Source organism: Theobroma umbraticum, unplaced genomic scaffold, assembly GCF_002168275.2.
Source record: "Theobroma umbraticum cultivar Fairchild unplaced genomic scaffold, ASM216827v3 scaffold_44.0, whole genome shotgun sequence".
NCBI lineage: Eukaryota > Viridiplantae > Streptophyta > Magnoliopsida > Malvales > Malvaceae > Theobroma > Theobroma umbraticum.
In genome coordinates, this window is record NW_018397255.1 from 629,658 (window position 1) to 654,865 (window position 25,208).

At 37.5% G+C, this 25,208-nt stretch overlaps 6 protein-coding genes across 10 annotated transcripts; 3 read left to right on the plus strand and 3 right to left on the minus strand.

Moving 5' to 3' along the window:
* Positions 1 to 647: 647 nt before the first annotated feature.
* Positions 648 to 2,095, plus strand: LOC149527580 (WEB family protein (DUF827)). Its single transcript, XM_089782462.1, has 2 exons — positions 648 to 1,166; positions 1,336 to 2,095. The coding sequence occupies exons 1-2, from the start codon at positions 1,023 to 1,025 to the stop codon at positions 1,840 to 1,842; spliced, it is 651 nt and encodes a 216-aa protein (XP_089638588.1). The 5' UTR covers positions 648 to 1,022; the 3' UTR covers positions 1,843 to 2,095.
* A 2,932-nt stretch (positions 2,096 to 5,027) lies between these two features.
* LOC110409788 (Transducin/WD40 repeat-like superfamily protein) lies at positions 5,028 to 9,412 on the plus strand. Of its 4 annotated transcripts, XR_016352326.1 has the most exons (13): positions 5,278 to 5,452; positions 5,553 to 5,653; positions 5,800 to 5,900; positions 5,994 to 6,060; positions 6,161 to 6,260; positions 6,339 to 6,452; positions 6,567 to 6,704; positions 6,823 to 6,907; positions 7,106 to 7,155; positions 7,652 to 7,997; positions 8,336 to 8,447; positions 8,565 to 8,789; positions 8,879 to 9,412. XR_016352326.1 is itself a non-coding variant. In XM_089785785.1 (11 exons), exons 1-11 carry the CDS (start codon positions 5,254 to 5,256, stop codon positions 7,832 to 7,834), a joined length of 1,038 nt encoding a protein of 345 aa, XP_089641911.1. In that variant the 5' UTR covers positions 5,028 to 5,253; the 3' UTR covers positions 7,835 to 8,150. The 4 variants fall into 4 exon arrangements, 3 of the variants coding, with proteins under 3 accessions (XP_089641911.1, XP_021274929.2, XP_089641910.1); XM_089785785.1 differs by lacking the exons at positions 8,336 to 8,447; positions 8,565 to 8,789; positions 8,879 to 9,412 and adding an exon at positions 5,028 to 5,260 and having other exon boundaries at positions 5,361 to 5,452; positions 7,652 to 8,150; XM_021419254.2 differs by lacking the exons at positions 8,336 to 8,447; positions 8,565 to 8,789; positions 8,879 to 9,412 and adding an exon at positions 5,029 to 5,256 and having other exon boundaries at positions 5,361 to 5,452; positions 7,652 to 8,150.
* A 600-nt stretch (positions 9,413 to 10,012) lies between these two features.
* WUS (Homeodomain-like superfamily protein) lies at positions 10,013 to 11,629 on the minus strand. Its single transcript, XM_021419034.1, has 3 exons — positions 11,146 to 11,629; positions 10,890 to 10,984; positions 10,013 to 10,517 (listed from the first exon to the last, which is right to left on the minus strand). Exons 1-3 carry the CDS (start codon positions 11,528 to 11,530, stop codon positions 10,143 to 10,145), a joined length of 855 nt encoding a protein of 284 aa, XP_021274709.1. The 5' UTR covers positions 11,531 to 11,629; the 3' UTR covers positions 10,013 to 10,142.
* Positions 11,630 to 15,660: 4,031 nt separating this feature from the next.
* LOC110409815 (2-oxoglutarate (2OG) and Fe(II)-dependent oxygenase superfamily protein) lies at positions 15,661 to 19,733 on the minus strand. Its single transcript, XM_021419292.2, has 6 exons — positions 19,413 to 19,733; positions 18,368 to 19,009; positions 17,216 to 17,301; positions 16,779 to 17,089; positions 16,591 to 16,662; positions 15,661 to 16,495 (listed from the first exon to the last, which is right to left on the minus strand). The coding sequence occupies exons 1-6, from the start codon at positions 19,582 to 19,584 to the stop codon at positions 16,207 to 16,209; spliced, it is 1,572 nt and encodes a 523-aa protein (XP_021274967.1). The 5' UTR covers positions 19,585 to 19,733; the 3' UTR covers positions 15,661 to 16,206.
* Positions 19,734 to 20,372: 639 nt separating this feature from the next.
* LOC110409738 (uncharacterized) lies at positions 20,373 to 21,272 on the plus strand. The gene has a single exon (XM_021419189.2). It carries the CDS (start codon positions 20,598 to 20,600, stop codon positions 21,171 to 21,173), a length of 576 nt encoding a protein of 191 aa, XP_021274864.1. The 5' UTR covers positions 20,373 to 20,597; the 3' UTR covers positions 21,174 to 21,272.
* Positions 21,089 to 24,886, minus strand: LOC110409737 (zinc finger (Ran-binding) family protein). 2 transcript variants are annotated; one of them, XM_021419188.2, is made up of 8 exons: positions 24,533 to 24,886; positions 23,476 to 23,876; positions 23,335 to 23,365; positions 23,123 to 23,196; positions 22,842 to 23,017; positions 22,300 to 22,380; positions 21,779 to 21,843; positions 21,089 to 21,208 (listed from the first exon to the last, which is right to left on the minus strand). In XM_021419188.2, the coding sequence occupies exons 1-7, from the start codon at positions 24,693 to 24,695 to the stop codon at positions 21,795 to 21,797; spliced, it is 975 nt and encodes a 324-aa protein (XP_021274863.1). In that variant the 5' UTR covers positions 24,696 to 24,886; the 3' UTR covers positions 21,089 to 21,208; positions 21,779 to 21,794. The 2 variants fall into 2 exon arrangements, with proteins under 2 accessions (XP_021274863.1, XP_021274862.1); XM_021419187.2 differs by lacking the exon at positions 21,089 to 21,208 and having other exon boundaries at positions 21,513 to 21,843; positions 24,533 to 24,884.
* Between the last annotated feature and the right edge of the window lie 322 nt (positions 24,887 to 25,208).

Here is a 25,208-nt window from a genome sequence, read left to right on the forward strand (position 1 = left end):
ATAGATATTTATATACTAAGAACTCATTACGTGGAATTCAATTGTATTTGAACATTTTCTTAATAAATTTTTACTAGGCCAAGAAACAGGAGAAGAGCCCTCTCCTAGGATCACGGGCCTGTCACGCGTGCCAAGAGTTGGCCCAAGAGTTGACTTCAGCCTCAGTTGGGATCTCATGCTTACTCAAGTTTGACAAAACCTGATCCTCGACCCGATTATACTGGACTCAACGTAATTGTAGCCTAACTCTGGCCCAAAGTTAACTCAGAGACTCATAAACGTTTAACATGTTTAATTAAGTTTATGTTGTTTATAAAAACCATTTAATTAATTTTATTATTATATCAATTCGTATAATAGACATGTTAAATCTGATAATGATACTTATTTAAACAAATTTATCATGTCATAACTATATTATACAACACATAATAAATTGTATATATATATATATATGTTTAGAATCGTAATCATTAATCATTCAAATTTATATTTACTTATAAAATTATTAATATTCAGATTAAATACCACACGATGATAACTCGAAAATTTTATCTATAATAATTCAAAATTAGTGACAAATTCTGGTCCACTAAAGGCTAAAGGAGCTTTATTAGGGGGGACTGGCTCCACCAAGAAAGGAGGCATGTCCTAATCGAAGGCTGAGGAGGGGAAAGTGCGTTCGGTTTCACATTAGAACTAACGAATTAAAGCAAAAAAAAAAAAAAAAACACACCAACATGGATCATCAATGGAGGATGCAACCACCCCTTGTCAACTTCAATTAACAAAATTCCAGTGAAGTGGACGCGAAGGAACTAACCCTTCATAATTTCATAAGCTTAAGTTAATCATATCAAACTCCATTACTAACGACCCTTTCTTTATTTTTCACTTTCATCTCTCTTCTTCTTCTCCTTGTAACTTGTATTAAAAGGACATCTTTGTCACCACCTGAGCCTAAGGAATCCATTCAGTTCCCATTCACCTGGAGTGGACACCAGCTTTCGACAGTGCTAGCCATGGAGAGGGAGGAAGGCGGCGTCATTGTCATCGGACGGGCGGAGATTGACACGAGGGCGCCGTTTCGGTCTGTTAAGGAGGCAGTCATGTTGTTCGGAGAAAAAGTTCTGGTTGGAGAAATTTATGCTAGCAAGCTCAAAGAGGTTGTCTCTTCATCTATACTTTACTACAAATGCATGTTTCTGTTTTAAGGTTGTCTAAACAAATTTTGGGTTGCCTATTTCATCATTAAGGAAACCAATGAAACAGTTCATGCCTTTAAAATGTGACAAAATAAACGAAAAATGATGGGTAATTAGTTTTCTCTGTCAGATGAAGGCTCAGGCAGGAGAAAGTGGGCAGGGTCAATCCAAGGTTGCAGCCCTTACAGCCGAGCTAGAGGAAACAAAGCAAAGCCTGCAGAAGGCCAGAGAGGAAGGAAACTTGATGTCATACCGCATAAAGACATTGAGAGAAGAGCTCGAACTAACAAAAAAGGAGCTGCAACTGCTCAAGGCAAGAGAGTTTGATCAGAAGCAGCGGTTTGATCCTGATATGGAAGACTTCAAGTTCATGGAAACCGCAACCAAGATAGGCATCATGACACAGGATGAAGAGCCAGAGGAGTTCCAAAAGAAGAGATATGTGAAATTTGCTAGCCCTCCTTCACTAGCTCAAGTTATTGTCAACAGAGAGGAAAAGCTGGAAAGACCAGCCACGGTTAAGAAAGTTAGAAGGAAGTCATTAATCTCAGTGGTAGGATGGCTCTTTTACAAGAAGAAGGGAAGTCAAGAAGATGATCAGTCCCTTAAAGCAAATGAGGTCCACAGGCATTATTAGCTGATCATGCACTGCTTCCCTGTGGACTTTATGTACTACTGACCTTTACCATGGTCTGAGAGAAAGGCATTCAATTTTGGAGCTTGTGTAATAATCACAGATCATTATCCTAAAATTTTAATTTTCTATCCTTGGGTGTATGTTTTCTTGGCCTCATTCATTTAGAAAAAGTTGTGAGATGGGCCTTAGTCCAAGAATCAGAAGCTGTAAATTAGATTAGCATTACATAAATCTAAGTTGTGATTGATCATGTTCATGGATGCTACTTGCATATCTTTATTAAGTTGTTAAATCATATGCTATCTTCATTTTAATTTACATTAAACTTTCTTTATCAAATTTATTTAAGTTCTTAAATCAATTTAACTAGTGGTTAAGCAATTAAAAATATTAAAAATAAATTGAAATAAATAATTCATATCTCATTGAAAATAAGCATGAAAGAGATTAAAAATTTAGATTATATATGAATTTAATAGTAATTTTAGAAAAATAAATTAGCTCATAAGAAAAATTAACAATAACTATTCTTAAAGTAATTTAAAATAAAACAATATAAATTTTAATTAAAATAACTTAAATTAATCACTTAATAAGTAATTAAATTTAAACTAAAAAAACACCTAAAATGTTAAAATTTGAACTTAAAATCTTAAAGATCTAGTTATTTAAATTTTTAAAATGTATCAAAATAACTTTATATAATAGAGTTATCATTAAAATTTTCAAATAATAACAAATAAAATTACTATAGTAAAGTGAAAACCTTCGATGATGTGATTGATATCAGAATTGATGATACATTCATGTTAGCTGACAAAAAGTCAATCCAACAGGTCCCCTCAATGCTCACGAATCTTGCAAACAAAAACAGACAGACAAGGGACAGCAAATTCAATTCAAAGCATGGTGGAAGGAGTCACTCCTCCCTTCCCCCTCCCCCCTCCCCCCACCCCATGTACGATAGTTAACAAGCTCCATATTCATCACACCCTTTGTTTGCAGTATCTGTTTGTACTGATCCATGACAGAGAATTTTGCAGAATAGAAGAACATTTCACGTCTTATTCAAATGAGGTAAAACCAAATGATTCTTGATGGTCGGTAAGTCGGCTGAATTGAATTTAATACAGTTGTGGTGAGCCATGAGAGATTGCATTAAAATTATGTAACCAAAGCACATGTATCCATGTGAGCCTTATCAGAGTACCAGTCAAGACAAAAAGCTTTGCTAACGTGCTTTTGTTAATCAATATTTTACCATTTAATTACAAGCAAAACCCCGAACTCTAGGCCATGGATTGAGGTGGGACCATTTCCAAATGGAAATTATATTCTTTACCCTGTTTTTGTGGATTAAAATGTCTTGGTCTGCAATATGATGAAGTCATTATGATGGGCTACTTCTGATATAAATAAAGAAGAGTAAAATGGAAACAACTTAGTCATGGTAGTAATAAAGCAGAATTGATACCAAAATAACATTAACCAAATCGAATTTTCTAACCCTTACATGCATGAACTTGACTCAGAACCAAGTTGGGATAGTGTGTAAAGTTAACATGGTTGAGTTGTCATGAGACATTACAAGACAAAATCCTACTCTAAACCTGCTTTGCTCGAATGGCTTTGTTGTGGTCAGCATTGACTTAAACCAACTGATTCCCAGCATTTTCCAGCAAAAAATTCTGATACTCTATGATTAACCAATAAGGTTTCCTGTTTCAGGTCCCACTTGAATAACTCGATGATGTTTTCCTTTTTCAATCATTAATGAGAGATCTTGGAAAATCTACAACGTGTAATAAATAAGAGATGCATATTTGTTTACTTGTTACGTTAAGCTACAGAACAAAATACATGCATATAAAAATTGTCTGGTGCATTAGATTCTCCTATATCAGGCCTTCATTACCAAAGGCAAACAACCAGGGAATGGAGAAAAAAACCAGGGGCAACCCTAAGAAAATGAAGAGCAGTACTCTATGCATGCCAAGGTTCAAAGGCAGCAACAAGAACAAACGATTATCACCAATGACCCTGCTTGAACGCATCCGGGAAGCAGTTTTTCGTCTGATCATGCTATCAGCTCTTACCAAGACCTCGCATCATCACACCGGCTCATCGACAGCCCCAAGAAAATACTACCCAGCGGATGCTCACCATAGCGAAGCCGTGGCAGATTGCATCGAGTTCATCAAGAAAAAGGCGTCCAGGTTGGAGAATCGGGACTCCAGTGCTAGTAGTTCGAACATGGATGCTACTGGTGAAGTGGTCATGCCTGTACCAGTTATGTGATGAACATATTCTCATGATTTAGATGTGAGTTTGTTATCTTGTTAAAACTACATGTACGATGCTTGACCTTCAGGGATTTTCGTTTGAAGATTGGCTGATGAAATTTGGGGTTGTGAGATGTAGATTTGTAAATTATGTATGAAGTTTACAGGAGTGGAACTAGTTGTAGAATCATAGTTTTGGGCTTTTTCCAGTTTGTACTTAGATGCAGAACTTTAGAATTGGTTCTGCCCTTCTATTGGTTTGAATTTACTGATATATCAGAGCCAGAAATCAAAGTCCCACCTCAAGAAATCATTAGATTTTGTTAGATCCCTTGTCCCAGAAGAATGCCCCCCCAGATGTTGGAATCTCTTTTTCTTCCCTCTGTGCCAGGACCCATACTGTGGCTTTCACGAGTAACAGGTCAACAACTCCATACAGCGACACCAAAGGTTCAGTTGGTAGTGTTGGAGTCGTTACATTTAATCTTGGTGGAAACCAAGATTTATTGCAGTAATCAAATTTTCATGTGCATATAACCAGCAGTTTCATGTTTTTGGTTCAAACTTTTGATAGGTTAATTACTAAAAATATCGGTGCAAATAATTTTCATTAAATTGAATAAATCATTCCACTCTCAAAAGTGAAGATGTATTTCTTTTAACAAAGTTATGTAATTTTTTTTATAAAATTCATAAAAAAAAATTTATGAATTATAAAAATAATAAAATTATGAAATTATACTTAAGATTTATGATTAATATCTTTTATAAAAAAAATTAAAAGAAAGGATCTAAAGGGGCATATATTTGTTATTACTTTTTCTTTTTATTTATCTATAACTTATAGAGAAAGTGAAAATTATGTCAGCACTAAAACGCTGCGTTTTAGGTGGTTCAAAAAGGTGGGCCACGGCCCAGGCTACGATTTAGGATGTCCCGAAACGCAACTAGGAGAGTCCAAATCCGATGAGTGTCCAGCCCAACGCGAAAATTTTTTCCGGCGGTTCGTCTTGGCGGTTGAAGACGTTGCGATTCGAGTAATCGACAGCCCACCGCCACAGGTCGAGGGCTTTCTCCATTTCCTCCGCCCAAAAAATCGGAAAAACTTCAGTCACTCAAGCCGATAAAAATGGTTGGTACGTCAAGTTTCCATCGAAATTTAGTTTGAGCTGATCTCGTCGCTTCCGCTGACGATCAACTGTTTGCTTGTTTTTATTTATAAAATGGCTTGTCCAGGGCCGCAACCCGAGAGAGAAGAGAAAGTATCCTTGGACCTCACCGAAGAAATCCTTCAAAGCATGGAAATCGGCATGGTTTTCAAAGATTATGTAAGTTACACCACCTAATTTATTCTTTTATTTCAATTATGGCCTGGATTAGAATTGTTAGCTAAAAAATGATTTTTGTTTCTTCAATTGTTGTTAACAGAGCGGTAGAATCAGTTCGATGGATTTCCACAGAACATCGAATTATTTAGTAACTGCTAGTGAAGATGAATCCATCCGCCTTTATGATGTTTCCAGTGCTACGTAAGCAAATTTTTAAAGTCTTTTATTAAGTTGATGATTTTTCTTGCTGGATAAATTTAAAAGTATGTTCTATGGTTGATTTTATCTTAATAAGAAACCTTAAACCCTAAACCTTAATTAGTTGTTACTTTAATTGATTTTGTCAGATGTTTGAAAACAATAAATAGCAAAAAGTATGGGGTTGATCTAGTTTGCTTTACTTCGCATCCAACAACAGTTATTTACTCTTCAAAGAATGGTTGGGATGGTATGTTATCACTGCAACTATCTCTATATGTTTCTTGGACTTTATTTAATTCTTTTTTTTTTGTTAACTGATGGGTGGAGTTCATTGATTTAGAATCGTTACGACATCTCTCCTTGCATGATAACAAGTACTTGCGGTATTTTAAAGGACACCATGACAGGTTTGGTTTCTGATACAAATTAATTGCTTGCATAAAAAAAAATTTGCAATAACAATTTTGATTCAATGACATTTGTTGTTGTTTGAATTATTTGTTTTAGAGTTGTTTCACTTAGCCTATGCTCACGCAATGAATGCTTCATCTCTGGTTCTCTTGATCGAACTGTTCTGCTTTGGGATCAACGAGCAGAGAAATGTCAGGTGAGTGGTATGTTTAGATTGATATTTTCATATGCTTTTGTTTCCTCCTAATTTTCTAATTTAGTGTTCGTGTTCTAGGGTCTTTTACGTGTGCAAGGAAGGCCTGCCATAGCTTATGATGATCAAGGACTAGTCTTTGCTGTTGCCTTTGGAGGATACATCAGAATGTTTGATGCTCGCAAGTTTGAAAAGGTTCAAAATTCATGTACGATAACTTTAGGGGTTTAGCTGTTCCATTGATGGCCTTTTTTATTTTGGTTACAAAAGGCATATTTAGTTGATTTGGGAACTTTGAATATTGTTTAGGGTCCTTTTGAAATCTTTTCTGTTGGGGGAGATGTATCTGATGCTAATGTTGTAAAGTTCAGCAATGATGGACGACTCATGCTTTTGACGACTATGAATGGACATATTCATGTGCTTGATTCATTTCGTGGCACACTTGTGAGTTAATCAAACGCTTAAACACCTTCCATGTGAAAATTTCCTAATTAATCAAAGATCATAGTAAGTGGTCCGCATACACTTGTTGACATTCTTTTTCTGTTATTGTTGCTTTTAGTTATCCACATACAATGTCAAGCCAGTTTCTAGCAATTCCACGTTAGAGGCATCTTTCAGCCCTGAGGGAATGTTTGTTATATCAGGTATTGAATATCCAAATATCCAACAATTTATATTTTAAAAAGTATTTCACTTGGTATAGCAACTTAAAATATTTGATCATCTTCTTGCTTTTGTTGTTTGAGAAGTTATAATGTAGTTATTGTGTTTTGAAGTATTGGGAAGAGTTCTGTGTATGATTCTGTGAAAGTTTTTGAGTTTCTTTGTTTTATGACTTGCAGGTTCAGGTGATGGTCGTGCGTATGCTTGGAGTGTAAGGAGCGGGAAAGAAGTATGATTCCTTGTTCCTTAGATAACCTCTATCTCTCTGTCTCTACTCTATATATTATTTACATAACCTGTTATATGTTGGTCTAGTTGTTGGCATTACTTCCCTCATCACTGTTTGGGTTATGATTTGGATTCCGTGTACTTTGAAAGGTTATATCAGTAACTAAAGTATCCAAGGCATTGTTTATGGTACCCAGCAATCATGAGACAAATCATGCTTTCCCTTTGTGTAATGCTATTTTCTTTGAAGATTCAGTAATCCTTAACCTTTCCTCTAAACCCCCAACCAAAGCCAGGGAAAGGGAAACTTTCAAGATCAAGATGAATCCACAGTATTACTTCATTCCTGATAATTAATAGTTTTAATTTTATATATTATTTTCTTTTATATTTTAGTTTGTACCTCACCCCATTTAAATTATTTCCTCCGTTCATCATTTGGCTTCTTTACATGGTCATATTGTTCTATGCTAATAGTTGTCCTTTGCTCTCTTCAGGTTGCAAGTTGGATGATGAATAGTGAACCTTCTGTATTAAATTGGAGTTGGATGAGCACTGATACTGAGCCTCCTGTTATTAAGTGGGCTCCTGGGAGTCTTATGTTTGTAACTGGGTCTACTGAGCTATCATTTTGGATTCCAGATCTGTCTAAATTGGCAGCATATGTAGGAAGGAAGTAGGGCTGTGGTTGCCCCAGGATTATAAGTTCAAGCAGTATTTTTAAGGTTCATCCTTTTTACTGGTAGAAAAGTTGGTGCAAATGTTCCTCTGTTGCTTCAGCCCCATACATGTGTTAAATCTTGTAACGGGCATGGACATTCCCTTAACTGACGCAATAACAAGGTAACTATGCTCTGTTTATATAAGTGTCTTACTAGTCCATGAAACTATTTGTTGAGAGGTTGTAGATGCTCCAGTGCTAACTTTCCTCCGTTGGAAAAATCTAAGAATGAGAACAGCTTGTAATTTAGGTATAAAAACTTTCTTTGTTTCTTACTTTATAGCCTTCTGGTTGTGAATTGTACTATAAAGTAAGACCATGTAGAGCAGTCGAGGTGTATTTTTTGTATGTAATTTGCATGATTTTAAGGAATTATGCCATGCCATCTACTGCAATCTCAATTCTTTTCGGTATATTGACACCTACTAGGCGTACCAATTTCCTGTTGCTGTTTTAACAGAGAAAAAGGAAAGAAAAAATGCATACAAACACAATCACAGGTAGCGCCATAAGTAGTCGTTAATGGCATTGCCTTGTTGACCAGCCTGCATATTACTCCTTGAAGTTTAGCAGTAAGTTTCCTGTAGCTCATTGCTATCTTTCACTGTACAGCTGTTACTCTCACTCGAGGGTAAAATATCTACTGTTGTTTTGATACATGGAACCTGGATGTGTGAGTTGTTTTACAGAAAGGAAGAGGACATGCATGATGGATTTGACAGAGAGATGTACATACATGGATATGAATACAAAACAAATTATGTAAAAAACACATGGAACCCTTTGGAAAAAGCTTCAAACAGGTCATTTTTGTACCAAAATGGTAAGGAAACCAACTAGAATGGAGCCCGTGGGAACCACTTATACAAAAACAGGGTGAAAAGCGTGATGCTGGTCATGACTCAGTATTACTGGTAAGGGACATTACGTACTTGGGGCCTCAAAAAGCTTTAAAGATCTTCTTGGATCCACAACTAAATCTCTTTATATTTCTATCAACCAGGAACAAAAGCCATTTGTCTACAGTTTCTGCTCTCTCTGTCTTCCTCTCTCTTACCTTCAATGCCCCCCAAAATGACATTGGGGCTCATCCCATGCCAGAGTCTGAAAATATGTCAAACCAAATAAAGGAAATGGCATCCACCCAAAATCTTGCTGATAGGGACCGTTATCAATTATACAAAAAAGCTGTTCTTGATGGGGTTGTAACAGACGCAAGAAAATCAAACCAGCAGAGAAATTAGCAGATTAGGAGAACTTAAATGTCTATGCCTCCATCATCACATGCCCAAGAAAATTTTTGTTCATGTTCGGAAGGTATAGTTTTGTTTGGTTTAGAGTGGCGTATGGAGTGAGAACTGGGCCTGTGGGATGGAGCTTCGGCCTGGAGCCCGGAGGGATCAATCAGAATAATTTGGGGTGTTTTCGATGTTGGTTCAAACTTCAAAATGTATACCCTTCTTTCCATCATAACGGCTAGAGACATAACCCACAAACTTACTTGTTCCCACTTTTTCATGGATCTTTTGATGATGCCCTCCCCCTTTGGTGTCCTGTTGCCATTGGCAAATAAAGGTTTCTTCGTGTATAATTGACAGAACCATCAGCCATTGCGGACAAAAAGATAAAAGGAAAACAAAAAAACCCTATGTATAACTCAAAGCTCCCTAGCCTCAGGCTCACCTCTTAAGGGGTCCCACCTAAATCTCTGTCGTGAAAACCCCGTGCCCAACTGGCTATGTAAGCCTCGGAGAAGTTGTTCAAGTTCCTTTTTTTTTGGGAATTGATTGTTCAAACATCTTCAGTCCTGCAGTCACTTCTGCTTGAAAATGGCTAGACCATTAATACCGTCATTAAGTCAGTGAAGGTGACAGAAAACCATCTTCCACAATTTGCATAGGAAGTTCCATATCTCTCTTGTTGATAAAACCAAACTTTCCTGAGCATCAACTTTACCACCAGGAGTAAAAATGTGCTAAACTGAGCAACAAAATCCATTTATTCTTTTCTTAATCCTTTCATTGTGTTATGCTTATCATTATCATGGAGTATTAATCTTGGCGAAAGGGCAGAAGCAGTAAGATGTTAACCTGTTAATTAAGTTCTTGCATGACACAAGTCAAGTGCGGGACAACTTTGCACATAAAAAAAAAGGGATAAACCGGTAGTTACACCACATTAAAGCCATAATTACTTGGCTAATTGGGAAGACAGTAGACATCATGAAAACATTGATTAATACTAGGATGAACAATGGGGAATATTCATCAGATAGAACCCTGTGATCTGCCTGTGTAGGAGTTGAGGCTGAGCTCAAGCGAAGCACGAGAACCAGCGTAGCCATCATCAGACCTGTACCAGCCTGAGTAACAGCTTTCTGGTGAGGGCTTCATGTTGCTGCAAAAAGCATTAATGTCTTCACCGTGCATGGGGAAGAGAGGGAGGGTTTCAATATGTGGAGCAGCAGCTTCTTCTTCTTCATCATCTTCCCGTTCCTCTTCAAGGATTCCATCAATGAGTTTTTTCTTGTCAAAGAGAGTGTAAGGTGAAGAGTACGCAGGATCGATCCCAACCCATCCGAAGTTGTGGCTTACAGATTCGCTTGCACCCATGCTACTACCACATGCTGATATTGAGCAATCCTGGTTTTGAAATAAAGAACAATAGTTTTAGAGTCAGAAAGAGAGTAAATGTAGGTTTAGAACTCTTTTTTTCCATACGAAACCAAATGGATTCTTTCTTTTTATAGATGTTTCAAGGGATGGTATGTCTCTCCTTTTCTCATTTACACCAGATAGCCATAGATGTTAAGATAGCATATTGCACCAAGTGTTCAAGTTAGTTAATTTCTTACTGTTTTAACAGGATTTCAAAACTTGTCAGGATTAGAACGTAACTTTGTGGGAAACAGAAAGAACATCAGGGTAGCTCTTTCTTTCTTTTCTGAAATTTCAGGTTAGCTCTTTCCAGGCAAAAAAAGTTCCTGTCTTTCCAACACTTCTATCATCACTTACCCTAAAACTCTTCTCCATCGTCATAGACCCGTACCCATAGTTTCCTATCTGCCCAACAGTAAGCACACCAGTTGAAGAAGATGCGGTAGAATAACCTGCAAAAGAATCACAATAATCCATTGAAAATAAGAAGTTAAAACATCTCCCTTTCTATATATCCTTGGAAAAACTAACAGACACGAAGATAGGAATAAAGGTTTTAGAAATTAAAAAAGAAAGGAAGGGAAAAAGGAAAGAGAAGAGCTTAGAAAACAACCAGGACTTGTGCTGGGATACTTGTTATTATGAATGGGATCATCAGCTTTCCAGCCACCATTTGCAACAGTAGGTCTTTGCATGGGGACATCGGTTGTGGTGAACCTTTTCTTCTGCCTTTCACGAGCCTTGTGGTTCTGAAACCAATAAAAGACATTCTTGCCTTCGATTTTTCCGTACTGTCTAAGCCTAGCAGAGATCCTCTGAATCTGCTCTGCACTTGGGGACCTAACTCCATTGTTGTAGTAAAGGTCCTTCAATATTCTAATCTGGTCAGTGGTGGGAGTCCACCGTGTACTGCTTTGCCTGCAAAGAAAGCTTCCTTTGCCACTGCCGCTACTATCTTCATTTGGATGTTGTTGGTTTTGCTGTTGTTGAGGTTCCATGATGGATGGAAAGCAAGAAGAAAACAAAGAGAAGCAAACAAAGCTACCAAGTTAGATAGAGAGAGAGAAAGAGAGAGTGAAGAGATTTAGAAAGAGAGACGTAGGTGAAAGTGCATGAAACGGGGAGAGTAAGGAATCGGATATAAAAGGAGAGAGGGAACAGACAGGCACATGGAGGGATTAAGAGAGGATATCAGAGAAATATCTGAGAGAGAAGGACTGAAGTTGACAGAGCGATGTTCATAAAAAGGGAAGGGACAAAAGATGCATAGAAAGGGAGGGTATCAGTGGAATTACTTGGATGAAAAGGCATGACGAGGTATGATTAAGCAGCCTTGATGAGAGAGAGACAGAAAGAAAGATGTAGAAAATATATGAGGCGTGAAATGATATATTCGATGGGAAGGAAAGAGAGAAAGATAGAAAGAAAGAAGGAATGAAGAGAGGCGTCTGAATGAATGAATGAATGCCATAATATGTTTTGTTTTTGTGCCTTAGGGGATTTCTTCCTTTAATGGAGATATGGTCCTTTTTTTACCACGCCCAGAAACCAGATCACAAGTTATTCTTGTACTACCTCTACTTCCTTATGTGAATCATGGGCAAAAACTGTCAATAAATTTCATGAAGCAATGCCTTCTCTAGGATTCATTCATCAGAAGATAACACACTAAACAAAGTACTAGTTGCATGGTTTTTATTCTCTTTTTTCTGTTCACAGTCAATCTTTATTCTTTACTGATGTCGCAATCTTCCATTAGTGTTTCTGTATTCCTTATAGTACTTTGATTGCCCTATCCCCCAGTTGATTTACTTTTTAAAGAATTTAAGGGATTTTGCTTCTCAAAGTTGTACTTGGATTGGAGCTCATGGACTTGGGGGACCGCTCAGTTTCTATATGAATCTGCTGTTAAGAGGATACCTAGGTCTAGCACGTACAGTCTCGGAAATTGAATTTATCATATGGCTAGCTTCCATGTGCGGTAAAGAAAGCAGCTTTGGTAAACGAGTTGTTTCTCAATCCTTAATGAGCAGTTTTTTTGAACCCAACTACCGGTTCATGTTCCCAGTTTCTGCTCTCTTTTTTTCCCTTCTGCTTTGCTTACCCAAATCTTGTGGTCGACGAACACATGCATGCTTAGAACATTGCTTATTTCACAATAATGTTGAAACCCCATTCCAAAATATAACACCATTCTGCAGTGGAAAAAGAACCACAGTAGAGATCAATACCATGAAACTTTCGCAGGGTAGAAATGCAAAAGAATTTTTGCTATCAACATGGCTTGTTATAGTCCTATATATGCTGCAGGGAGCAGAAGCCCACAAAAATAAATGCAAAATGGCATTAAATGAGGGGATTGTAGGTAACAGTTTCTTGAGATTTTGGGGCATCGGTAATGGTACAGTTTACTTCATTTTCCCTTTCATTGAGTATTCTTATTATGACTAAATCATTTATAAAATGAAATTCACATGATTCTCACATGACGAATGGTTGGTCCATAAGAAGTACATTTTTTTAAAAAAAAATTAAGGCAGATCATTTCATTATATAGAACTATTACTTACAAAAGCCGACGGTGGGCGACTGATAATTCTTCAGTCAATTACTATCTTAGGATGAATTACAAAAAAACAGCCATAACCTCAACCTGTTAAACTATACAGAATACATAAGAAGAACATTTACCTAGAAGAGTACTACTGTTTGAGCAAATCTTGCGCATTACTAGCTCATTTTTCATGTGAAGGAATCAATCTGACTTTGTTATTGCTAATTAACTCGTTTTTGGGGAGGTTTCAAGTTAAACTAATCAGTATAAGGTCATTAAGGAGTAGAGAAATGATATCTGCATTCTTAAAATTCACTTTCAGTATTGTATCCAGGAACCAGGAAGATGAATCAAGGAATGGTAATAATCTTTATATTTTAGTTAGTTATTCAGCCCCATTTTTCTCTTTTTCCAACTTCCAACTGTAGACAGATATCCTCTCTAATCACTTTTCGTTCCTTTCTTCCACCCATCATCGACTGAATTTTTTGTTATCTCGTGCGCAGGTGGAAGGCCTGAAAAGGCACCAGACGGGGGAAGCAACGAAATTTTGTTGGAATTAGCGTTTCTTGTTTCCTTACCCTGGAAACGTTGTTGATGTAGTCTGATAATTATAGCCTAAAAGAAAAAGAATAGGTTGATCCTGTACTTTCCCATAGGTGGGGGAAATAGAAGTATAATCTTTTCCTTCACAAGGTTTTGCTTAGTGGGAAATTTTTTAATCTCCTTGGATTCAACCTGTAACAGTCTTATGCCCTTTTTTCCACAATTCTGACTGCTGCAGCCTCTCTTTGTCTCTCTCTCACTTTCTTTCAACCTTTTCAGATTGTGTTATTTGTTTGATATTGACAGTACCATCATGAGATTTCCTCTCCTTAGCATGCAGTTTTTCTTTGCATTGGTTTTCTAGCTCCTCCCCAAACGCACACACACACTCTCTCTCTCTCTCTCGCTCTCTCCCTCCCTCCATGTGGGTTGTTGGTGTGTTGTTTCTTAGCTAAATAAATAGTATGAGTCATTCTTTCCTTGATCAACTTTTTTAGCTTTTGATTTGCTAGTGACCCTTTAGTGGGAAATTTTTTAATCTCCTTGAATTCAACCTGTAACAGTCTTATTTCCTTTTTTCCACAATTCTGGCTGCTGCAGCCTCTCTTTGTCTCTCTCTCACTTTCTTTCAACCTTTTCAGATTGTGTTATTTGTTTGATATTGACAGTACCATCATGAGATTTCCTCTCCTTATCATGCAGTTTTTCTTTGCATTGGTTTTCTAGCTCCTCCCCAAACGCACACACACTCTCTCTCTCTCTCTTGCTCTCTCCCTCCCTCCATGTGGGTTGTTGGTGTGTTGTTTCTTAGCAAAATAAATAGTATGAGTCATTCTTTCCTTGATCAACTTTTTTAGCTTTTGATTTGCTAGTGACCCTTTTTTTTTTCTCTTTTGTTTTTCGATCTGCCTTTTCTCTTATCCAAAATTCCTGAGCTGCTTACCTCATGGGAAGTGGCCTAGTAGTGTGCAGCCGTTGTGGTACACTTCCTTTTCTTTCGGGTAATCATCCCTCTTTGCTGTTATTTTCTCCCCATATCTCTGAAGATACATCACAGTATCATTCCATATCTCCTCCCAATCTCTCTCTTCTAGCCCTGCTAGCAGTCCCCATTTTTTTTTCTTTTGGCTTTCTGTCTTATTAATTCTAAGAAAGTGACTGGCAACCGTAGAGCAAAACAAACCCCAGCCACAAGCTTTTCCTTTTAGCATTCTCCTACTTTTAATCATTTTTATTTTCTGCTATATTCTTCTGAATGAAAAGTACATAAAATGCATTTCAAGCTTAAACAAAACTTACTAAGAATGGATGACAGACGCTGAAGTTTTTGATAACAGACAGTGTTAGCTTTTCATGTGTCCTAATATATAGATATACATACATATATATCTATATATACAGTTGCTAGTTGTATCTAGTTGTAGGGTTCTAGAGTGGACCCAAATATGATGCAATTAGGGTTTTTGCCTGTATTTTATATAAGAACAATATTTGGTTTGGACCACAAATTTTCTCACTTCTCATCTTGCCTAGTTGCATTTTGACTGAATCTCTACCCAGGGCACTAGTTTTCTTCAAGTTTCAACCTTGGTCTATGTAAAAATGTTTTTGGAATTGTTTACTGTGCCCTCTAGTGCCCTTGACTGACCTGATGTGGAGGGAGGGATCGATTCTCTAGTTTGCTTTTAAATGGTTCACAAATCTTTATCTTTTACAGTTCCCAGGGTAAAAAATGTATGGATCATGGCTTCCTATTTCTCCATTTCTCCTTTTTTGATATAAGGAGCACTCCTTTGCTTCTATCTGTTAGACAAACCGTCTGTTTCAGTTTTGCTTCTTGGACAGGTTATTTGTTGGAGCTGAAGGTTTCTATACCTGGCCAACTTTTAAATCTTTGCTTTCCCAATGATTTAAAGGGTTGGAACCTGTCTTTATGGCTAAAGCTTTAGCTTTATTCATACCTCATCACGAGCCGAAATCTCAGAAGGAAAAGCATTTCAAATTTGAGTGCAAAATGATGATGAGGCATAATATTAAATCCCCAATCCTTCAAGTAATTTATTTAACAAATGCTAAGAAACTGATTTGAGTACATTGTTTTTATACACTTTACAAACCTCATGGAACATCACTCCCAATGGGAAAAAGGGTAAAAGAAAAGTGCAGAATCTCATGTTCCTTGTAGTTAAAAAGTACAACCATGGAATTAAGTTAAACTGCATACAGCAACAAATGCAATCCATCAGAATTAAGCAGCTCCACCCCGGGTTAAGCTAATGAATAGGTTTGAAGCAAGGAGATCCAGTTGTGAACCCGAGGTATCATTTTTTTCAGAATGTGACATCAACACACGACCTTTAAAGTTACAGCTATATAAATTTAAGTGTAAGTTCTTGTCTTGTCCACAGCTGTAAGGTATAGTCCTAAAATCAAGCACGATAATCTTGCCCAATAGCCACTGTACGAGGGATATAAATTTTAAGTACTAAGATTTTATACCTCTCACAAACACTGTAATGCTTGATAGCTTGAATGGAGAAATAATATGCACAATAGACATACAGCAACTCATCATCAGCTGCCCTGATGCCCTGTGATTCTTCGCTTATTTGCAGGGGCCCTTCGAGACCAGTTTGAGGATCGAGGTTCCAATTGCTCATTACCCTCTAGTAATCCCCTGGCTTCCTTTCTACCCTCTCTTCTAAATGGTTGCCTCTTTATATGGCGATCAGATTTAGGTGAATTTAATCTCCTTGGTTTCTCTGCATCGTAAGACAATGGTTCAATCCCCTGCAAGTCAGGCTCTGAAGCGTATCCTATTGGCCGTTTCGATTCATCCATTCTCCTGAATGTGATCGATATCCTAAGTAAAGCAATAGAGCAGAAAGTTAAATGAACAGAAACTATGGCACAAGCCTCACAACTCAGCAATAAAAAATCATAGATATCAACTTGTACCTCTTTGTAGGAACTGCAGGCACACAATGCTTAGCAATGTCTGCACCATTTCCATTTAGAACCAGAACTGATCTGAAAGGAGAAACAACTGATTTTAATTTTTAATTCCATATTGTAAACTAATAATGATTCCATGACTTAATAGTTAGAAAAGGATAGGACCAGTTAGAGCATGAAAAGAATCTTACCCCACAGGTAGGGGAATTGCAATTGAACCGGAAAACTCACCAGCCCCCACAACCTTCAAGTTTGACCCAAAAACTATATTACACTCACTCAGAAATGACACAGTACAGAATGGTCTAACGAAATCAGTGTTGTCAATGTGAGGAGGTATGCAGTCTCCTTCTTCATAAATATTAACAATACAACTGTCAGGCACACAGGTTGGAGGCAGTACATGCCATCTGACCAGCCTTCTGATGGCCACCTTGAAGAGCTGGGGTATAGGATCTACAACTTCATTTTGAAGAATGCCAGGGGGGTTTCCATTTTTGTCCTGCCACCAGAAGGTAAACATAATAAAGCTTTTCAAACCTCAAATTACAGCTTCTTGTGACTACAATGAATCCATACACATACTCAAGCAATTTTCACAATAAAACAAGGATAGAGACAAACCTACCATTGCATAATTGTAACAGCAGCCAAATTGGATGGTTATGCGTCCTTTGCCCCTCATCCACTTCTGTGGTGCTGAAAATGTGCGCTCTGTGAAAATAAATATGATTTATAATGTAAACATAATATGTTGAGAAACTGTTATCTGCAACAGCACAAGGACATATCTGCATGCCGCACACAGCAATAACGGAAAGCTACAACACTTTTTTCCAAAGACATAAACCATATTACTCTAATGCTCCATTGACTTGCTAAAGCTCATGGTGACCAGGTAACTGCAATGTTCAATTAGAAAATAAGAGAATCCTATTGACACTTTTTGCTGCATGTATAAGTTGGATTAGGGGATACAAAATCCATTAAGACTCTCACATTAGAAGACTCCTCTATAAGTTATTTATAATTTTCATGATCTATGAATTTAAAACTTGCCTCTGTAATCACCAAGTGCTTCCACTAAGATCTGAAAAAAGTTTGAAGGCAGACTTACATATCAAAGTCTCACCAATGTAATGAAAGCCATTAAAGGCAGAAAACAAAAGAAGCAAAAAAAACCCATGGTAGAAAAATGGAAGTATAACACAAAGATCCATTAACAGGAACATGGTTGAGTCAGCCACTCAGCTGCTTCTTGGCTTGACATACAAGAGAAAATTCAGAAGCCCAATAGCAACGATTCGTAGAGAGAACTGAAATTAAGTGACGCCTATTTTTGTGATCTAAATTTTTAACTGAAAACTTAATGTCCAACATTGCATAATAGGTAAGAGCACCAAAGCACATACCAAAATGACTTGGAGGCTCTGCTCAATTAATTCTACCACTTTGACTGTACATTAAACCAAAGAATGTTAAATACCCTGTATGCATGTGCTTATTGAAAACTGTTATTGTTATAGTGATTTATTCGTGCTAACATACAACATGACAAATGCTACTTTCCATCACTTTTTATTGAGTTAAGCTAACATTTATAGAAATAAAAAAGATTTAATGTACATATAACAAGCTCATTAAACATAGAAAAAAAAGAACCCTAATCAAAGAAACTACTCAAGAACACAAAAAACAGATGCAAAAATAAAAGAATATATCGGATAAGCACTCAAAAATTCAACTGTACAAACAAGATAAGCAATCTGTAAATACTAACCTCTCAACTTTCCTTTTTCCCCCATCTCCTGAAGCGTATAAACAAGGTCAACTATCCTCTTCTGTTCCGCAGCACTGAAAATTCCCGTGTGAAGTTCAAGCCCCTCAAGAATATTAACAAACTTCCCTTTAACTCTCTCCAAACATATAAAATCTTTCTTCCTCTTCACATTCATAAACCTAATATACTCTCTCTGATCCCTAGACAATTTAGGCTTCTCAACAACCTTAGATATCCTCAACTCCCCTGTGGAAGCAGTTAAATTAACAATTCGCTTGCTTGACTCTGATTGATGTTGCTCTTCTTCTTCTTCTTCTTCTTCTTCTTCTTCTGCTTCCTCAAGCTCATCTTCCTGTGCCATGTCTGCCCATGATAAACGGGGAACCGGGGTTTGATGGGAAGGCGACCTGCTGGCAATTCCACCACTAGTGGATGCTTCTCCAATGGGTTCAGACGACCCATTTGCCTCATCTTTCCAACTACCCAATGAGTTAGTATCTTCTCCATCTTTTGAACTTCCTATCGAATTTGCATCACAATTATCAAGACAACTCTCATTCAATTCTTGTGGTTCTGCATTACTGGGAGTAGAAGGGATTGCATTCAGATCAGAATTGGCCAACTCAGCATCTCCTTTAGGTTCTAGGATCCCAACATGACACACAACACAAAATGTTCTTATAAGCAAACATAAACAGTAAATTCTTTTCTTTTTTATTAAAAGATACACCCCCATTGCAATATCCATGGAAGAGTAAAAGAAATTTTAACAAAGAAATCTTATTTCTAATTAGTTACTTTAATTCCAATCATCATTTATAAAGGACGATTACCAAGATAACATCTTTTCCAGGCCAAAACAGAATCTAACCAAAACCCACTTTTTCCAGCCCAGAATAAATATAATGCATAACAAAAAAGAAAAGAAAAGCTAATTGATATCAGGAAATTTAGAAAGGAAAAATCCTTACTTTAAACTTAAAGCTTAAGCAAGGAGAGGAACTGCCTTTGACGTGAACAATGCTTTTAAAACAAAGGAGAATACCTGGGTGGAGGGAGCGGATTCGTTGGGCGAGGGTTTGGGTGCATCGATGGCAGAGATCTCTTGAAAGGAAAGGGAGCCACGTGGTTAAGAACTCGGACGCGATTCTGAGTTCCGATGGCTGGTACTGCACGAGAAACGGGTCCTCCGTTTTGACTCGCTCGAGATCGTTCATTGCGGTTGTCTTCTGAGTCTTGGCTCGGGGAGAATCCGGTGATTGGTGGTTGAACGTTGTGAAGACAAAAAACGACTATAAATAAGGAGAAAAGGGAAAAAGAAAAAGAAAATGAAAATGAAAACCCAAAATTTGTGTTGTTTGATCTTCCTTCGGCTCTACTACAAACTTGGATGTAGATGTCATTTTGAAGATTCTTTAGGGTGTGTTTAGTAATTTCTCCCTTTACTGGATCGTGCCGTGGACGGATTAGTTCGACCCAATAGCTTTTTACCGCGGGCTTCACAATCCTGGACGGTTAGTGTTCGGGTCTGCCCGAAATGCCTAGCAAACCGGACCAGTTGGCTCTTACTTTCTTGGCCCAGCCTAATTCACTTTATATAAATACGTAAATATTTTCTCAAGTAGTTTTACCAAAAATAAGGTTAAAAATCAACCAATAAAAAAAATTTTTCTTTAATTTATTTAATTCAGAACAATAATAAGGGTTATATAAATACTCTTTTAATATAAAAAATATATTCTCTCTCTTTTTGAAATGTCTTAAAATAAATTTTGTATTTTTTATATTACAAATAAATTTTTCATATTTTCATATAAAAATTAAAATCTATATTATAACAAATTTATAATTTTAATATAAAATACATCAAAATTTAATATTTATCATAATGTTAGTAAATATTAAAAAAATAAATATTCGCAGACAAAAAGAATATTACAGTTAAAAATATTATTCACCAACATCGTGTGATATAAAAATAGGTCCAAAATAAATTCAATGGAAACTGAGATATTTTCAATTTTTTTTTAGTTTTTCTTTCTATTTTCTTCAAATTCTCATAGTAGTAATAATTTTCAATACAAGAAAAGAGGAAAAACTCCACGTAACCTTGATGACATGGCACGCAATTTTAGGGCTTAAGAGCTCCACGTAACCTTGATGGCAGAAGATAAAAGGATAAGCATCATATCCATAGTTCTACTAGGAAGAGAGAAAACGAAAGCAAGCAATGGAGAGCAGGATTCTCCAGTCCCTGGCTTCAAAATCACCCCCATCAGCCAACCCTGTTCTCGCAAAACCTTCATCGTCAGCAACAACACATACCCTTCAGGTCTGTTTACCTCACCGTCGACGGGTGGTTCGAGTTCTTTGCACAAACAGCAGCACCAATAACAGCAGTGACAACAGCAGCAGCAGCACGAGTAGCAGCGAGGCACCTCTGCCACCACCAGTAACACCACCAGACACCGTTGAGATACGGTTTAAGAGAGGGTCAAGGAGGCGCAGGCAGCTGCAGGAAGATGGTTTTGGGGAAGGGCAACGTGTGAAGGCGAAGGCAAAGGCAAATGCTGCAGCAGCTGATCCAGCTCCAAAGAAATTTGAAGAAATGAGCATAATGGAGAAGGCTATGGAGTTGTATGTGGGAGAGAAGGGTCTGCTCTTCTGGCTCAACAAGTTTGCCTATGCTTCCATTTTCATTGTAATAGGAGCTTGGATACTTTTCCGGTTCGTCGGGCCTGCACTCAATCTTTACGAACTCGACTCCCCTCCTCTGTCTCCTACCTCCATGTTCAAGGTCTCTTAATCCATACCCACAATGCAATGTCTTAGTTCTACGGTCTGCAGAGATTTTGTAGCAGCTAGTCTGGTGAATGATAATTAGAAAATCTACTCATTGCCTCTACAGTATCTCTGAGATCTACTTCCTATTTCATTTATGATAAATCCCTTAATCTAATACAAGACTTGAGACCTTGACCCTCATCCCACACCCTGACCTCCCAGTCCCCTAACAGAACATCCATTGATCACATAAGCATAAATCTTAAAATAGTCTCTGTTTTGCAGAAAAAGAGTAAATTGGAAGGTTTTCAAACATATAAAACTGCTATCAGATACTCAAAGAAACAAATACAAAGCTACCTTAGCAGTTAAATGAATGGGTCACAACCTGAAAGAACTGTCAACAACACAAGGTTTTCAACCTTTTACACAAGCAATGGCAGTCAAATTATACAATTTAGTATTAAACAAAAGTCGTATAAAGCTCTCCACCGTTGTACATTGGGAGCTCATAGCCAGTATCGTAAATAATGAAACAAAACCTATAGCAAGCTTTTGGTTTTTGGGCCAGAATGGTACACAAAAATAAAAAAAGAAGCTGACAAAAAAAACTATATGAATCAAAACCTGCATCCGATGGCAACTATGCAGCATTTACCGGCTGAGTCACTGGATCTCTCTGAGTCTTACACCTGTGGAAGGAAAGTAACCACTAAAGCTGTGAGTTTTCTTCAAAATAAACTGACAGATCTTCCTTAAAGGGAAGTTTGCAGTGTCAACCTATTGGCTGTTACCCTCCCATGGAGGGTCAAGGATCAGGGTTCATTTACTGACTCCCCCCTAGCCTTGTAGAGATGCACCAAAAGAGGATGTTATGACAATTACTGCCATAATTGTCATGTATATGCACTGAATCAGGGATTAAGTAACTACTGTATAAGAACCCACCAAAAGAAAGAGAGAGAAACAAGTACACATCTTGTGTATGCAATCAGATATAGAGTGAGCAGTTTTCATTTGTAAAAACAACAAATCGATTCAGAAATCCAAATATTGATGGGTATAAGCCACATCAATCATATTATATTTCTATGTATCACAATCCTAACGCAATTTAGCATGTAAAAGCCACTAATTTAGCTACTGACCTATTGCATTGAGCTCGAGATGCATAATTGTGATTGCTGCATTTTGTGCATATCCAATCTCCATTACGCCATTGCTTTGCTCTGATAAATGGAGGACATTAAACTATTAGTAGATCTGCAAAGCAATCCGCATAATCTCGTATGAAAATATCATATTTGATATATATGACTCAGGATTTTAATGCAAAATACTACACATAAACCTGTTTGAGTTTTAAACACAGTCCAAAATACCGTATCAACTATTATCAACTAAGTGGCCATCTCTTTATCATACTTCTTTCAAGCAGACAATTTATAAGAGGTAAGACAACTAAAAATAGCACTCTAAAGGCAACCAAAATTAATCTCAGGGACAGTTTCATGAATTAAAACTCAGTTACAAGATCCAAAAAGATTAAAGGATTGAAAAAGAAAAAAGGAAGATGTCATTGCCATAGGTTGACAACTGATCAAAGTATTATATATTATGCTCATAAAAGGAATCACTAATTTGTCCGATATAAATTACAAGCATGTATAGAAGGGGGCAACTCATTTACCCTTTTCCAAGAAGGGTTGGTGTTGTAGCTTGATGAGGAAATGAAATGGGTGCCTGCCAATTTGAAGCCACACCAGGGTTTAGACTGGGATAGGGAGGATATGCTCCAGGTTTAGGGTCACTGGTGGCTCCTACCATTTGGTCAAATCCAGGATATGGCTGCAGCTGACCATTACCCTGTAACCCCAGGAAGGGGGAATATAATAGTCAGGAGTGGTTAGTCAAAGCATGATGGAAAAACAACATTAATCCAAAATGCCCCACCACAAACTGATTTCTTACATGCCCTGAATTCTGCCTTTTGTTATCCCAGTCGTGTACAAACTCTTCAGATGCTAACCGCTTGGTTCCAAGTGCTAATATACCCCAAAAAAGGAAAATTAAAAAGATGTAAAGACTCAGTTACTGGTAACCAGAACCAGCCAGCAGACCAACTATAAGCATTAAAGCAAAACAAAGACAATATTGCTTCAACCTCCAGAATCAGAATGTACCTGGTGGTATAGATGCATTGCAATTTTTGCACTGTAAAAATGCTAGACTAGATCAGAAACGTAATGACATGGCATATTTTGTACAATTAGTGACAACTATGTAGGAGAATGTTGAATGCAGTTTGGGCAGCAAGATAAGACCTGTGAACGTGAAGAGTAATTATGAAAGGCACAGTTGCAAATCCAGTCACCATTTCGCCATCCCTTAGGAATGGAAAGAGGCTGATTACTAGAATTCACATATGGAACCCCGGAAGCTTGGTTTCCAGCTACAGGCCATGTAGAAGTTGAATGAAGTCCATAATTATCAACCCCACCTACAGACCAGTTGGAACTTAGAGGAAGCGACTGCAGGGGGGCGACGCTGCCTACAAATCCAACATTAATCTTTTGTTCCAGTGCTCCTGGGGCCCTGGCAAAATAATGTGAATAAGTTGGGAGAGAAGCTCCAGGCATTGCAATTGCTGGGATTGCTGCTATCTCCTTTGGTTGCCCGCACTTTTTGCACTTTTCTCTTGATGCATAATTGTTGTTAGTGCAAGCTATTGATCCATTGCCACACACACCCCAACCCACAATGCAGCCACGAAGAGGACAAGGAAGCCAATCGTACGCACACCAACCAGTTCATTGCATACCAAAGAACACATACAAAAAACACAAACCACTCAACCTAATTGATACTGATTTCCTAATCTCAACTTCAAAAAAAACAAATCAACATGTTCAGTCAACAGGTTGCATTCATGAACAGACAACAATAAAGGACATGCTTTTGCAATGGCGAATTTGTCTACAATTGATATAAAAACAGTCGCTTTATGGCAAATTAGCAAAACCAAAGCAGGAACAAGTTCAAAAAGCTCCCCAACCATTGTTTAAAGATGCAACATTACAAATCTTTACTTGGGAAAAGCAATATCTTATTTTGACATGCCACTTGTTCTATATCAGCCAAAATTCCAACTTATTATCAAAACTCAGAACCCAGATAAACCCCACAACGAAAATGTTTCCAAAAAAAAACCCCATCTTACATATCTATTCCTAAGTTCAATAATTGAATTATAACAGAAGAAGAAAAAGAATAAAGCGTAAAACCCAGATAAGTCAAGTAGTCAACACAGCCTAGAAGAGGAGTTAACACAATAAAAAACCATTGGAAGAGACGAGGTTTCTGAGAGAAGTACAAACTTACCAGTGCAGATCCAATCACCAATACGCGGAAGCCACTTGGAGTCAGCTGGAGTTTTGGTGTCAACAAGAAGACGAGGCTGCTTACATCTGTTACAGAAACATCTAAAAGCGTAGTTCCTGTTCCTGCATCCGCTGCACTCCCAGTCTCCTCTTCCTTCACCCATTCTTCCCCCTCTCTCCTTAACTCAAAGGATAATACTCCAGACCTATGACTAATGAGCTTCCTGCTTTGGGAGCTGATGAAAAAGAGAGGTACCCAGCTGAAAACTAAAAACTGCTGCAAATTATATCGAAGTCTTCAGAGTTGGGATCGAACGAATTCAACCAATATAGGAGAAAGTGAAAATTCTTTCTCGGACAGGGCCTAAACAAGCGAGAGAGATCAGGGCCATCAGGCGAATACCCTTTCTAGGGATTAAGGCATTAAGCCCAAGTTTGAGGGTGGTATAGGCTCTGATTTTGGTTTCAGGACTCCGCCAGATCTTGTTTGGGCCCAAGAAACTAGCTTCCAAATAATCTTGACATTTAAAATCCAATGGTTTGTTTGTATTTCTCTTAAAATGAAAACATTTCTTTAAATAACGATATTAACGGGTACCATGGATACTTGTTAGAAAGTAACATCAGGCATATGACTAAGGAGCATTTTTAAAAGTAAGATGTTTTAAAAATATTTT